The sequence below is a fragment of the Mycteria americana genome, chromosome Z, assembly GCF_035582795.1.
Source record: "Mycteria americana isolate JAX WOST 10 ecotype Jacksonville Zoo and Gardens chromosome Z, USCA_MyAme_1.0, whole genome shotgun sequence".
Lineage (NCBI taxonomy): Eukaryota > Metazoa > Chordata > Aves > Ciconiiformes > Ciconiidae > Mycteria > Mycteria americana.
In genome coordinates, this window is record NC_134396.1 from 24,077,357 (window position 1) to 24,094,049 (window position 16,693).

Sequence of the window (16,693 nt, forward strand, 5' to 3'; positions counted from 1 at the left end):
CATGTGCCCCATTTTGGCAAAAATGCTTTGCAGTGCTGGAGCCATGGATGTTTATAAATGCTCAAATGTTGAGGACCCTAAAATTCTTACGCAGTGTTCCTTGCAAGTTACTCACACTATAAAAATGGCTATATTGGTTCAGGCCAAAAGGGGATGTTTAAGACTAAGAATAGACTAAGCATAAAGTGATACTTCCCAGTTTCACTACTTGCAGCTTGGAGACTTCCTGAGCCAGGGACCGTTTTTAAGCATTTGGTAATCCTCAATAGTTTTGTACAGCACAGATTTATCTAATATTTCCATGTAAATTTTTAGTATCCATAGTATTATGTAGCAGGGAGCTCCAAAGTTTCACAGTGCACAGGTAGTGCTCAGATGTCCAGTACCATGTCTAATACTGGTTCCCTAATACATTCGTCTTAGACCAGAGTAACACCCAGTTTCATGCTGAATACCATTTTTGAGATTACACACATCCTGTTTACATAGGGAGAATACCTGTTGCCACTGGAATTACTAAGAAATTATTGTCATGGTTCTAAATTAGAGTATTGCTTACAACAGCAAGAGTTAGTATGAAGTTTATACATTCCCACTCTTCAGTGAAAGTTGCCACTTCACATGGGATTTTAGAGACAAAGTACAAACAGGAAAAACAGGTTTGCAGTATTCCTGGAACTTATGCAATGATTGAATAGACAGTATCAAGGTTGAGAGGATCCCATAGTCAATACCTTCAACTTGAATTCTTTTGTTTTTAAATGTCATTTTGGTATTTGCCAAATGGAAGGTGAAATCTTTCTTTGAGAGGCTGCCATTTCAGGAATGGAAAGTCCACCAGGTTCAGACTTCCAGATAAGTGAAGTAGCTTCCATTTATTTCCATTTATGTGGATACCCAGAAGATTGAAACTGACAGATTTCCTGCCCTTTTAAGGTTAGGAGTTTTTTTTTCTACCTCTTATTCTGTCACAGTAGTGATACCACTCATAGGAGCAATTTAGCAAATAGAATTATGCTTTATCCGTACACACGATTATGATGAGAGGCTGATGGGTACAAACAACTGCCTTGATGGCTTTGAAGTTCGTGAAGTTTATTGTAATGCCCAGAGAACGTTAGAAAGAATGGTATCCTATCGGGCATTTAATTTTCTAATTGTTTGCTATAATGTATTGGCTTGAAAAGTGGGTGGGGTAAGGTTCTTGAAGTTACTAGTATGGGTAGGATCCTGGGCCTATCTTTGAAAATCTTAGTGTCTGTGTCATCTCTTTTCCCATTGTCTTCTCTCCTATTTTCACATCTGCATGCTTTTTTTTTCTGCCCTCTTTACCTGCATGTTTTTCTTTTCTTCATTTGTTTTCTTGTTTTGTTTTACTTTCTACTCTGCCTTCTGTCTCCTGGAGCATTTGTTTCGCAGGTAATATTTTCAATCAAACCACTGAAATGCATATTGTATTTTCACTTGGTAATTACTTGTGTAAGCCATTCCTAGAATCTTTTAATTAATTTCTTTAACACTGGGCCTTCTACTAATTTGCAGATCTGTTAAAAATCCTCACCACCATCACTACTACCCCAGCAAAAAAACCTGAGGGAAGATCTGAGAACTGGAAAAGATGCAGGCCAAAGACAGCAATCCACCAGATGGTGGCTATGGATGGGTTGTGGTAGTGTCAGCCTTCACAGTGATGGGCCTCACTGCTGCTGTCCTCAAGACTTTTGGTCTGTTCTTTGTTGAAATCCAGCAGCACTTTGATGAACTTGCAAGCACCACTTCCTGGATCACATCAGTGACTATTGCCATCTTTCATTTAGGAGGTAGGTAGAAGTGCTCCTCTAGCACTTTATTTTAATATCTTAACTACTCAAGACATTTTGAAGAGCTGCCTTAAAAACCCCCACAAAATGAAGACATGTAAGGACAATACTTCCTTCTTCTGTCTCTACAGAAAATTGGCATTTGCTTCCTCTCATAAAAGTGTGTCCATACTTCAGGCATGAAATGGGTTAATTAGGACTCTGTATATACACAGGAATCCGATTGCCTTAAAGAACTTCACGTACCTAGACTCATGGTTCAATTTTCCTACAGGCTTTGAATCAAACTCATTGGAGATAATCCTAAGAACTGCAGAGCTTGTTGGATCAAGTTCAATGATCTCACAGTGACTATCACTTTTTCAAAGTACTTTAAGACATAAGGACTGTGACCCTGCCTAGCAGATAAGCCATCTGCTACCAAAATGGTGACTCTCAGTCCTGCCTTCCCCCCACTTCTCCTTTTTGTCTTCACCTCCTTCCATGTATTGCCAGTTCTGGCTCTCCTTTTCCCCCCTTAGAATGATTCCAAGTCATTGATCTAACAGAAAACTCACTGAGTTAAAAAGAAAAAAAAAATGCAGTTCACTCACAGGGAGCATAAGGAAGACAAGACCACACAAGCAGAGAGTAAGGGAAGAGAGAGTGAACAATCCCAGTCAAAGGCAATGAGCTATGGGATCAGGTCAAATACCACATCTCACCAAATGAAGGAGGGAAAAATATCAAACATACTGCATTTGACTCTTAACTTATTTACTTACAGAGTCCTTTGTGCCCTTGTAAACGGGATGATCCTTCACCGTTATGGTGAGGATTCCAAACATGTGCAGGCAGGAACTGTACAGTATTTGCGAAATCTGCTCTACATATTCTCATATAGATATATAGTTGCAGTAGGCAAGTATCCTTACGAAAGAAATGCTATCATAATTTTGCTTGTGAAGACGCTTCATTGCTTAGACGCTATATAATTATATGCATCCTACTCAGTCCACACCTATCAGTATTATTGCTTGTAATTGTAGCACTGCCAAAGATCATAAGCAACTGATCTTTCTTTGAAAAATGTATTCAGAAGAACAAAACAGTAATTCAAAGTCAAAGTAAAAAGATAAAGCGCGTCATGGGTTGAAAAGTTTTATCAGTTCCATAAACTGCTCTGCTTGGTGCTTGATTTGCGGTATTAGAGCTTGTTTCATTCTGACAGAAATAATTTATTGAAAAATCGATGAAAAACCTGCTTTTCCACCTACTTCAGAGATTACAGAAATGAATAAATGGGAATCTATCAATTTGGTTTACAAATTAGGCTTACCACTGACCTATTATGATACCAGTTTGTTATTCAGGCCTATGAACTTAATGAGAAAAAAAAAGCCAACATAGGAGGATAAAAGAACTCAAAGTCCCATGTTATTACCTTTTAAAAATATATATATTTACATTATATAGGAATGTATCAAGGATAGCGCATATTAAATAATAATATCAAGTATAAACCAGCAAAACTGTATTTGCCTAGCCAAGTATGAGGCTGGCCTACTTCAAAGAAGGCAGCTATAATTTTCAGCAGAAGTTGTTTTTCATCCTTTGAAATCCTGTGAAAATAATCCTCTTTCAGTGAATACAGCTTGATGGCCAAACATTCCAAAACCCTTCTGTATAGCAGTTCATAATGTCTGGGATCACTAGGTAATTTTCCTTATCTTCTCCTGCCTTTGCTTCATTTATAGGGACCAGAAGACTTTCTGCTGAAGATCATCTGAGCCTCCAGTTCTTTGAGCATCTTTCCTGGCCTGGCTTAGTCTTTCTTAATATGTTCCTCTGGGAAACCTTCAGTGTCATTTGGCTCAGTGTGAAGGATGATCAGTGAATTATTAATTTTTCCCATTTGGATCCTTTCAACAGCAGCTCTGTGTCTTGTGTGGAAGGAGAGCACATGCTTCTACTTTTGGGGTTTGCACCTGCAACAGGCTGTTCAATTTACCACAGCAAGGATTCTCCCCATCACACACATAGGCCTTCTCTTGGTACATCTCCCATCCCCTTTCTCTTTGCACTGTGATTATCATCCCTTTCCATTGTTTGTAAGTTTCCTGTGTATTGCCCTTTATCCTTTCAGACTCTGGACCCTAGCTATCTTCTCCGTTTCCAGTTCTGGCTAGCTTCTTTCTTCCTCCTGCTACCCCATGTTCAATTTCTGCCTACTTCTTCTCCTCATTCTCTGTAAAAAATTGCTTTTTGGTAGTATTTCTGCTCCAACTGCAGATCTTTCTCTTGTCTTTAAGTGCTTCCATGGATCTCTCTTGTTATCCTAAGTCTACTTTTCTCTTCTTTTTTTCATCATATATGTATGATTCTCCAACTGTGTATGCTTTATCCTGTCTCATCCCTTCCACTACATCTTACAGACCATGACTGAATTCCAGTATCATTTTTACATGCTTATCAAATATAATTGTATTTTTGCTGTAAATACTGATGAGACATTTGGGGTTTGTGTAACTTCTGCTAGCTACCTGCTGTCAGACAGTGTACATCCTGCAGATTTTGCAGCCATTAATATCTCTCTGCCAGGTTTATTTCACTTGTCCTAGCTACCAAATTCTCTTCATTCTTATCTTACTCAACACTGGTGAACGTACAACAACCTGCCCCTACAAACTACTGTAAAACCTCCCTTGCTGACTGCCCTATCTTCATTGTCTCCCCACTTATTTCAGTTTATAAGCATGGTCCTCGTTAACCGTATTTCATTTTATCCCCGAACTCCAATTTCCAGAATATCATAAATTGTAGGGAATCGACTCGCTCTTCGCACTATGAATCCCCACCGAGAACTGCTGGTGTCAGGGGTTCCTTGGGATCCCTCTAGTGGCCATGGTTATTTAAAAAAAAAATCCTATACTTGGGGTTTGAAACTGTCCCTGCAGAACAGAGTGCCTTTCCACGACGGCTATGGCCTTGACCGTAACTCTGTGATGCTGATGGAAAAACAGCCAGGCAGTATAACTGATCCTTAATTAAGCAAAAATATCCCTAACATTTCAGGTGCTTCCAGACAGTGATTAGAGACCAGTGCTTTGGTTTTTGGAATTGCTGCACCAAGTCGGATCTGTACGTGGTGCAAGTTTGCCCTCTTGTGTTGAAGAGTTCCTGTAGTCTGCTGAGAGAAACTGTACCACTGAAATAAAAATTTAAGAAATGAACTGCAAATTTCCTGGAAAAATATTACCTCAAAATAAACCTAAATTTTTGGTCCTTTATAAAACATTTGCAATTCCATGAACAGATGATTTTGCACAGCTCTAGAAGATAAAAGATTAGTTTTCTCCAGAAAGTCTTCATGCCAGCCATATCAATCATATGGTCTCAATAATACAATTTTTATAGATTAACCTAGTGATTCTATGGCTGGGGTTTCTCTTTCTGCTAAAAGGTGACATGAATTTCTGTCATGTCGCTAGTTGTATCCTTACATGAAACTCAGGAGAACTCTTCCACAAGGAAGGCGCTGAAATGCTCTTTCCCTTTAAAAAAGCCCACATATTTTGAATATATTTTAAAACCTGTGCTGCAGGGACAGTTCCCCATCAGCAAGGATGCAATTTTAAAATCTCGATTGACCACCCCCCCCGTCCAGCAGAATTCAGGCTGAGACAAACATTATAAGGGTATTTCTCCTCCAAATGCTTTATTTGATTGTTCTGTCCTGACTATCAGCTAAATGTTCCTAACGTATTTATCTGTCTCCTATTTTGCTGCTGATCCAGCCCCTGTTGCCAGCTCACTATGTGTGTGGTACACCCATCGAGCCGTTGTGATCACTGGAGGACTCCTGGCTTTTTCAGGAATGGCACTGGGATTTCTTGGACTCAACATGGTCTGGATGTATGCAACGACTGGCTTCCTACAGGGTATGACTCTATGGCTTTATGGATTTCTTTCACCAGCAACTCAGAGCCCTTATTTGAGGGTGCTAATGGTAGGAGTTTTAAAATCTGATTTCCATTTTGATTTTATGAGCAACTAGAACCAGCAACCCTCTGTAAAGGTCATTTCCCTCCTGTCCCACTCTGGAAGTAGGAATTTGTGCTAGAAACCTGCAACGACAAAAAAGGTGAATAATTAGATGCTAGTAATTTTCACCTGCAAATTATATGCAACCAGAAAATGAAAAGTGTTTTATTTTTTACTTAGAGCCAAGAGCTCTGTGAAGGTTTAAAGAGCCTAAAGGGTGCTGAAGTACAAGAATGTAGAGGTCCCAAATTTTGTACTTTCTATCAAGTAATCTTATGTTTTGAACACAGGCCCAGGTTTTCAGTTCATTCCAATCCTTTCCTTTACTCCAGGAGAAAACAGGCCAGAAAGTTGTCTCGAACAGCTAGCAGATTTTTCTGGAACAGGAAGCAAAACTGGCAGAGAATAAAATAAACCATTCCCATTTCCATGCTGGATGCCTGAGAAAATGTCTGGAATTTGAGCCCTTTGGCAGTCCTGGGCTGCCAAATAGTTTCTAGGGAGCCATTAAAATCACTGTAAGTTAGAGCAGGTTTGAAGCCTGCTCAAAGCAGTCGGGCAAGAAAATGGAGAGCAAATAGAGGTAATACACCAGCTTCCTTCACGTCCTCCCTCACTTCCTACCCTGAACACAGCTCAGCTTAACCTGGTGATCTGACCTAGTACCAGCCTTAATTAGGACAGCATGGACACTCTGAGACCTTTCTAGTGTCAACCACATGGCCATGCGATTTCTCACCCAGTGGCAAACTTGTCAAACCAACCTTTTTTTTTTTTCACAGCGAGAATTTAATAGTGTATACTTCACACTCCTGCTTTTTTGCTTGAACATACAACTTACTCATACAGAACATACGCCACAAATGTACTCTTACACATAGTACAGCTGAGCTCATGCTTCTGCTAGGAACAAAAATGGTTTTCTTTTATCAGTTTTTAACTTTGCAAATGTAGGAGCACTGACTGCTTTAATTTCCACCTTCACAAAATACCTCAGTAGTGTCTAACTGGTGCTATTTGTATTGGTGTTTTTCAGGACTTGGGATTTCCTTTTCATGGACACCAGCCATTAGCATTGTTAGCCATTATTTCTCCAAGAAAAGAGCTTTGGCCAATGCTATTGCCAGTGCTGGAGAATGTGCCTTTGCGTTCACGTTTGGGCCATTCTTCCAGTGGTTGATTAGTCAATATGGATGGAAAGGTGCCCTCTTGATCATAGGTGGCATCCAACTCAATATTTGTGTCTGTGGAGTACTGATGCGACCCCTGGCAAGCAGCTGCCTCCTTGAGGCTAGCAATTCTGAAACTGAGATACCACCTGGCAATGGTGGATCTGGGATAGACAAAGACGACGAGTCTCCCATCACACACAAAACCTTCAACTGGATGCTTGTGAGGCGACCGGAGTTTGTACTTTATGCCATTTTTGGCATATTAGCTGCTATGAGTTTTTTTGTTCCTCCGTTATTTTTAGTTCCACTTAGCCACAGCCTGGGAATAGATGAATCGTGGACTGCATCCCTCCTGTCCATTTTGGCTATGGTGGACTTTGCGGGCAGACTGCTGTGTGGCTGGTATGCCAACCTCCACGTTACCAAAACTGTTCATTTGCTGACAATGACAATTACACTGATCAGTACTTCCCTGATGCTGTTGCCGCTGGCTAACAATTACCTGTCCTTGGCAATATTCACTGGCTTCTATGGATTCTTCTTTGGCACAACAGTTGCTGTTCACATTACAGTGCTAGCAGATGTTGTAGGCATGCCAGATTTTGACAGTGCTCTAGGGCTTTTCATGCTCATTCGAAGCACTGGAGGTTTTTTGGGGCCGCCTCTTGCAGGTAAGTTCAGATGATACTCTGCCAAATACAGTTTACAAGAAGAAAGGGGAATGGTAACCCAAACTGAAAAAATATGGATCTGGACCCAAATTTCCCCCTATTTTAGCTCAGGGGTATTTGGACCAGGAAGTACATAAAAACAAGGAGTCAGTTGAATTATTCTCCAAAATGTCTTTCTCCCTCTTTTCTCTGTGGTTTGAGAGATAGCTGTTCAACATGAAAGCAGGGAAGAATGGCAGGGTTCACATGGTGATGTTCCTGCTTTGTGAATCCCACAAAATCCCACTTGATGGACTCCCACTGTCTCTCTGTGAAAGTGTACCTTTGGGACAAGCAGCAGATCCATACTTTCAGAGAAGAAACTGAAATTTGAGACTAGTGATATTGCTGGTATTGTTGGGAGGGTTTCTACAGAAGGTCAAATTCAACAGCTTGAAACATTTCCATGTGAACCTCAAGGAAATTTTCACAGAGATGCCTGCTGTTTTCAGACGGCATTTGAGCTAACCAATATAATAAATGGGGGAGGATAGGATTTTAAATCTGATAAAAACAGTGGAAAGAGAGAGCAGACAATGAGACAGCACATGGATTTATGGGCTGGCAACTAGACAAAGTCATCTTGGAAAAAATACAAGACAAACAATCTGCAAGCTGTAGGGACTTTACAAAGTGATACGGCAGAAAAATGACGACTGTGACTTGTAAAACACGGATCTGAGCCCTCATCCAAAGACCACTGCTCACACACTAGAGTGACTTTTGTGGTGATGACACCACTAATAGGTTGCAAATGGGTCAGACTGAAAACTGGAACATTTTAGTTCACTTTTGAAAATATAGGAACCAGGAAGATTCATAGAGAATTTGAGACAGAACAGTATCAAAAGTATGTTGGGAAGATCTGAATAAAATAGATAACAAGACATTTATATAGTCGCTGGCCACTGGTACTGATTACCTGGGGATCAGTGTGACCCCTTTGTATGTATATAGTAAGCTAAAAAGAAGGTATGGAAGAGAAGGGAACCCTAAGTGCTTCTCAAGCTCTCCTCTCCTACTTTAAGAATAAAATCTAGAAGATTTGGATTCAGAGTTCCTTTGCCTAACAGGACTGATGTTAGATTGGAACGAGGGCTGGGGAGTACACTAAATGTGGACAAACTTTGCAATGGGAGACCAAGCAAGCAGCCTTCATCAGCCCGCAAATGAGCCTGCCATTGTACCCGCAGAGCAGCCTATACTACCACATACACTGCTGTACTACTACGATACTACTGTCTTTTCAGTATGGTACACAATGGCATTAGGTATTTTGGTTGGCTTAAAGCTACCTTAAAACCAGGGTCTTTTTGTTAACATCTGTGACTCTTTGTAAAATGATGAACAGGAAGGCCCATAAAACTGCAGGCAACCTCTCCAACTGCGTCTCCAGCAGAGGCCTCTCCTTTCCTTTTTAAACTCTCTTGTGCTGTACAGTTATGGTCCAAATTACAGCAACTGATGACAGCTACACCACAGAACATGGGGCTACTCAGACACAAAGCTGCATGATTTGGTTTTTTTTTCCAGCCATTACCTTCATTGTCTGCCATGTTTTAGGTTGGAAAGTGCTTCAAACTGTATAGCATCTTGTTTTACTGGCAATTCACATATGCAAAGTAAATGAGAGGTGAATTGTGTTTCAAATTTTAAAATGCTGTAATGGGGTGATGTTCCATGCACTCATGATGTAGAAACTGCAAGACAGGTACGTAGCCAGCATACTCCCTTTGTGAGAGGGTATGTTCACACTGCTGAGCTGTTTCACATTAGCCCGTTTTCTATCAATCACATCGCTGTCATTTGTTTCTCTCCAGGTCTGATCGTGGACATGGCTGGAGATTACAGAGCAGGCTTCTACATGGCAGGAGCCACTCTTGTCCTGTCAGCTGGATTTTTAGTTTCTTTAGATCAACTCCAACAGAGAAAAGAAAGAGGAAGCCAGACTAACACTAAACCAGAAAAGTCAACATTACCCTACCCTTCCCTTCATCTCCTGAAACTTCAAAATGGAAGGTATCGAGAACATGACGTAGTGGTGTGACTACATCGGACATCTTACAGCATTTCAGGACATGCGGCAGTGTTTTATTTTCTCCAAACTCAATATTAGTAGGATTTATAAAATGACGGAAATTTTGGATAGGAATGTTTGAAACTGAGGAAGAAAGTCATTAGTTTACAAGCAAACCACACCAGTAACCATTATCATATTATTTTGATGTTGAAGTTGCATTTTGACTATACAAGTCTTCAACACAGTCCCACAGGGCTGCGATAAGCGAACTAGGAACACGGTGGTCTAAATGAAATTACCATGAAGCGTGTATGCAGCAGACAGAAACCCTCCCCCCAAATACAGACTGCAGCCATCACTATCAAATAGGAAGAGGCATCAGCTCACAGATGTTTAGCCTGGGGAAGTAGTGTTCAGTATTTTCAGTAAACAAGCTGGATGTGAAGCAGGAGTACACGAATGTGGTTTTGAGCTAAAGGGTTTGCAGGTACTCTACAGAGCAGGGCTGGAATCCGATAAATAAATAAGCCTGATAAATGGGGAAAGTTACATGAATAATAGAATCCAGTAGAGAGAAATGCAGTCTTAAATATCAGAAGTAAAAGGCAAAATACACACACATAAAATGGAGAAGGATTGATGAATAACAGAGGAAGACCTAAGGCTACACTGGACTTCAAATGGAGTTAGAATACCAAATGCAACCCTATATTAAAAATAGTAAATATCTTTCTGTGCTGTGGTAAGATAGAGGAGGTAATGATGCTTGCAAGGCTTTAACTGGAAGAGGTACATAAGTTGCAAAGAATTAAGTGGAACAAGAATGAGAAAGGTTAAGAAAACACAGCCTAAGGAAAAAGTGTAAGAAATAGTTTGTCTGGTTTAGAAGACAGAACGTTGTACAGAACATGAGAACAGCCTTCAAATCCGTAATAGGTAAAGAAGACACAATTAATTCCTTTCCTTGTTAAGGCAATTAGTAATTGATATGATTTGCAGCAAGGCAGAGTTATGTAATGGCTAAAAAACTTCACTGTAGCCTGTTAAGCACAGAAACAAACTATAGGGAGAATACGAAAACATAGAGATACTGGAGAATAGATAAGACATGAGAGCAAATCGAAATACAGTCAATTCAGTGGGATGAACAGTGGGATGAACAATTCAGTGGGATGAACAATTCAGTCAGAACAGTGGGATGGACTAGATGGCTTCCTGAGGTCCTCTTTAGCCCCACATTTCAACTCTCCTGAGGTTCTTTGAGCAAATATTCGATTTATGAGAATAAAAAGAGTCTGTATCCAAATCACTTTTTTTGGGGTCATTTTATTTCATCGGGGGAAGAGAGAACGTAAAAGAAGAGAGGAAAGGCTGGATCACTTTGAAAAACAAACAGTAAAAGGAAAAAACATAGCACTTAGAAGCTTTCAAACTACTACAAATGTCATAGCTGCCCTAGTTATGAACTTCAGAAATTTTTACCATTGAAACACTTTATCTCTGAAGCCAAGTTTAACATAAATCACTCATCTAAAATAACTATATCTTGTCTCATAAGGATAACAATTATTTCAAAAATTTAATTTAACTTACAGGAAATTAGCTGAACCACTAATAAATCAACTATCTGTGAGGGCTTGACTGCAGAACACACATTGGAAGGGACACAGCTGGGTGGGCAAAGTCTTGTAGCAAGGCCCTGAAATTTCTGACAAAACATTTTTCAATCATGTCAACTGAAAAACTTAGATTTTTCTAGAAACTATTATTCTTCAGTCTTCTCCAGTGTTCCAATATTTAAAATAACTCTTCATTTTATAAAATGAAAGGAAGGGGAATTGTTGGAGGGGGGGAGGAATGGAGAGATGTTTAATAGATGCAGTTTCCACCTGTGACTTTCTCTTAAAATTCTGTATTTTATTTACAAGCCCTGTCACCGATTTCTGTATTTTGATATGTCCTGACATCTGGTGCGGGCAGTGAAGAAGGCTAGTGGCATCCTGGGCTGTATGAACAGGGGCACAGACAGTAATCACGGGAAGCGATTATTCCCCTCTGCTCCGCAGTTGTGCATCCATTTTGGGGCACCAAGTACAGGACAGAAGTTGATAGACACGACTGAGTTCAGCAGAGGGCCCCTCAGAGGCTGCGGGACCAGGGCAGGTTCAGCCAGGAGGAAGGGCAGCTTTGGGGGCACCCAGCAGCATCCCCGGCACCGATGGCAGGGATGGGGGAGATGCAGCCAGGCTCTTCACAGCGGTGTGTGGCAGGAGGGCGAGAGGCAGCAGCACGAGCTGGAACAGGAGAGGCCCAGGCTGGAGCCACGAGGACAACCCAGCGGTGGGGCCAGGGCCGGGGCCCAGGGAGGTTGGGCTGTCTCCGTCCTCGGAGGTTTCATGCCCCGACTGGGTGAAGCCCTGAGCAGCCTGGTCTGAGCCCAGAACTGGCTCTGCTCTGGGCAGGGGCTGGGGCTGGAGACCTCCCCAGGTCCCCACCAGCCTGAACAGGATCCTGTGACCCTGTGAAGGGAGAAATGGAAAGTCGTTCATTTACTTTTTTTGCTAAGTGTACTGAATAGTATTAGTCACCTGGACACGCTGTCAGCTGATGACTACGCATGTGTTTAATAGCACAGACAATACCGAGTGTTTGTATTCATTTTGGGACTGCTTTTACTTCAGCTGTAGCGGCAGTATTCCAAGTTAAGTTTCACTGGACTATTACTGCAGGGATTACTTGCAAAGGGCTGTTTTGTTCCAAGCTGCTAACGATGTAGTCAGTGCTGCCTATATTCACCTTCTTCAAACAAAGAGTTTCTGAGATGGCCTCAGAGACCTAAATCAGCAGCTCACCCGCAAGGAGTTTCTCACCCCAAACCAGTTAGCCACTCACTGGTGGAAACAGGACTGTGAGGCTTTAGAAAGCACCACCACTCTCCTGAATTCAGGTATGGCCTCCTGAAATTACATGCAAGGAGAGTCATAATTCTGTAATACTGCCTCACCTTGATAGTGCCTGACTGCATCCAAAAGGTTTTCACCCATGGTTGGTCATCCTGCATCTCATGGGGAAAGTCTCATAAATCTGAACAATCCCCTGGGCTCCGAACCTCCAGTCAACCATGGACAAAGTAGCAGCAAAGAAAAACACTGCCAGAAAGCTATCCAATCTTTTTTCCTTTGGAAAAACAAGGTGCAGGAACACAGGCACCACTGCATTCGTGACATCCTCTTGGCATAGCTACTACAGGATTAAGACTACCACGCCTTCTGTACTGGACATAGCTCAGAGATGGAGCAGAGGGAGACGGGTCTGACACAGTTTCACTTGGAAATTACTTGAGGAGGGAGTTACTTTCATGAACCAGGCTTTCAGGATGACAAGATATTAATAGTGTCTGTGCAAGGCAGTCTGCGGAACAACATGCTGCTTCCTGGAGGTGCCTGCAGTTGAGGTAGCAGCAATTTGAGGAATAGCTTCTTTTCAAAAAGTTCCAAATCAGGCCTATAGTGGAAGTGTTCAGCTCTGGAAGCCAGATAATACCTACTTCAAAGTAAATCCCCAAACCATGGAGAGATGAGGATCCTCAGCACCATCCGAAGGGGTATAATCTCCTTATTCACTCTTACTGTACTGTGTTACTGTTAATGTAGATTTAGCACTGAAATACTTGAGAGTTTCCACTGAAATTCCCATAAAACTCAAAACTAAAGCCTTTACTAAATCAGGTGTCAAGGTACTTATGTTTCTTTTCTTTGCTCTGTCTGCTGTAGGAAGCCTCAAATGCCGGAGGAAAATAAAGATTATCAATTAAGGGAAATAAATGAATAAAAATCCCAGGTTCTTGTCCTAGAAAGATGGAATCACACTGTCAACAGCATAAAAACAACTGCTATTCTTTTTAAAAGGATAAGCATGTTATTTTCAGTTACACTAGAAGCATTAATTTCATACCTATCATCAAGAATCATCAGAGTGTCCTAGGCTGGCCACAGGTTGCTGGCTATCACAAAAGGCCTGGGTTGCTTTGGGGTTTCTCCTAAGTACTCCTCCTCTTCCATCCTCTTCTCCTCCATTTTTAAAGATAAAATGTTATCTTTAAAAAAGTAACACCTATGGAATCCATACGTCAATTCCGGTGACTTTGAGAGTTAGCAGCACCTCAGAGAAATAAGATTTTGTAAAAAAACTGAGATCAGAACCAGGACACGGTGTTCACCTTCTCATCCATCCAATTCCTCAGTAGCAGCATTGTTCATTTACATACCAGATGGCACCACAGATCCATGACAAAGTTGTTCTTTTTTCCCTTTCCTTGTTACACTATTAACAAGAGATTCATTCAGAACACAAAATATTCGATCAGTTGACATCCTGCCCCCACACTGCTTGAGGCAAGGAAGGCACAGAGACTGGTTTTGGTATCACATGGATTTTCTTTATGTCTCAGTTTTGATTCTGACAAGAACAAAGAGTGCCCTTCAGTTATCATCCTCTCCCAAAAGTGAAGCTTTTCTTCAGGAAAGTACGATTCGGTAACGAGCTCTGTGACATTTTCAGAGTACCGCACAAGGCCTGGCATGTTGCTTGGGAACTCGATAGACTGTGATAGCATACACTTACTGTTTTACACACATGGGTATCTACAGAAATTTTCCCTACATCTCTCTCTCCTTTGAAACTCCCATTGAGTTCATCTGGGATAATATAAGAGAAACTTTTGGCCAAATGAGCAAGTTTATGCTCCTCACTAATGTTTGTTCTTCTTCCTCTTATTTTTCCCTCCACAAAAAATGTGTTGTTTCAAACTTTAATGGGTCTAGCAAAAACAATTAGATCTTTCTGGTGTTAATCACAGAATGGTTGAGGTTGGAAGGGACCTCTGGAGGTCATCTGGTCCAGTCCCCTGCTCCAGCAGGGCCACCCGGGGCTGGCTGCCCAGGACAATGTCCAGATGGCTTTTGAATATCTGCAGGGATGGAGACTCCACAACCGCTCTGGGCAACCTGTGCCAGAGCTCAGTCACCATCACAGTAAAGAAGTCTTTCCTATGTTCAGCTGGAGCCTCCTGTGTTTCAGTCTGTGCCCATTGCCTCTGGTCCTGTCACTGGGCACCACCATGGGAAAATGTCCAAAGAAAGATCAGGTTTTTACCATAATTAGGCAAAACACACAAGCAGAAAAATGGTCTGGCTCTTCCCAGCCCTGCACTAGCTAAGAATATTGATGTTAAGACTTTTCATCAGATTTCCTAAGGAAATGGATGTTGATCTCTCACACTATTTGCTCCTTCCTATTCAGTTTTGAGTCTGTCAGCCATTTTCAACCGCATTTAGAGCCAGGTTCACAGCTTCAAACATAAGCGAAAAGTTCAAAGTTTTGAGTCCTTCAAACTTAAAGAAAAAATCTGTGGCAGCATAGAAAGGCCCAAATTAATGATTCATTGGGAGAAATGACATGCAGAACATGGTTGTTATATCTTCTTTTTTTTTTTTTTCCTGGCAGTAACTAAAAAAAAGTAGCTGGCCCACCACAGTATCCAGACCTCTGAATTAACCACAAGACTGCTGTTTCTTGCCTGGTGTTGTAAACAGAATTACTGCAGCGTGAGCACAGGCAATTCACACAAATCCATAGGAAACCAGGCTTCGCTAGTTCTGCAGCCCATGGGACAGACTTTCTTTTTGTTGCAGCATTTGCTTACCAGTACAGGATTAAACTGTACTTGCCCTAATCTGAGACACTTCTATCACAGTGTAACAGCATCCATCTATGAGTTTTGCTCCAGCTATACTAGTTTCCACAGTGTTACAATGGTGCAAAAAGTGTGCAATTGTTAAACAAATGCAAAAACTCCATTTACGCCAGCCCTCTGTCACAAAATAATCAGCCCTAAATCAAAACTTGTTTGAATTTAGAAGTAGTCTGCCCACTCTAGGAGCTTGTACTGATTAGGCAGGTAAAATGGTGTTGAGCCATTACAGGTTTTTGAGCTGTTTATTAGGAGGGAAGGATGCAGACTGTAAGAAGAAAATGAAAAGTTGTCTCCTTGCCTCCTTCATGCTAATTAATGTATTCAGAAGCTGTACTCAAAGGAATTTAAACTCGTGATAGTCATAAGAGAACAGATCAAAGAGGAAAAAAACAGACTAAGTCAAGGAAAAGAAAGCTGTACATGCCTTTCAGTTAACAGACAGAATACTGGTCTGAAGGAGGTAAGATTTGTATTTTTTTATTCTACTCAAAATTTTCTGTGTTGCTTCAAAATAGGCTTGACTGTCTCTAAGTGAACTCTGAAAATGTTTTATTTCCTTGGCTAGAATTCTCTTCAATAAAATCAGCAGGTTTTACACTTCACCTGTGTAAGGTAGGTAGATTAGCTGGATACTGTCAAGTAGGATCTGTTGTTGTGCTGTTTAAATGACAGAAATGTGATTACTTGTGGATTTCTTCTTTACTATATTTGATCAATTAGATTTTTAACTGTTCAGACTGCTTTTAGCTGGATGATTATTCCTTTAAGACTGGAAATTAAGATTATAATATAAATTCCCTGCACATCTAAGTATAGATTGTCTGCAGATATAAATTAGTATAACCATGTGAAAATCAACAGATGTCTGAGAGTTTACGCTGGTTGAAAACCTGGCCCCTGAGCATTTACAGGGAATAACGGAAATAAAGAAACAACTACTTGTGAGGACAATATTAGTTTTTCTGCTTCTGAATAGTTTTCTTGTCCAGGTAAATTGCCTTTCTTTCTATATTCCTGAGAGATTTTACTTCAGAAGTCTGTCATCACTTAGTACCTAAAGAGACCATGTCAAATTCTCCTCTGTTGCACTCAGGTGCAAATACCTTGAAGTCAGTGGAGCTATTCAAATGTAGACTATAGTTACGGTTTTGGGTTTCGCCGTAAATTGGGACAGATGCATATGTATATGGATC

General features: G+C 41.0%; 1 protein-coding gene across 1 annotated transcript; it reads left to right on the plus strand.

Moving 5' to 3' along the window:
- Window positions 1-1,618: 1,618 nt before the first annotated feature.
- Window positions 1,619-9,772, plus strand: LOC142402727 (monocarboxylate transporter 13-like). The gene is made up of 4 exons (XM_075488474.1): window positions 1,619-1,820; window positions 5,597-5,740; window positions 6,880-7,686; window positions 9,546-9,772. Exons 1-4 carry the CDS (start codon window positions 1,619-1,621, stop codon window positions 9,770-9,772), a joined length of 1,380 nt encoding a protein of 459 aa, XP_075344589.1.
- Window positions 9,773-16,693: the final 6,921 nt, after the last annotated feature.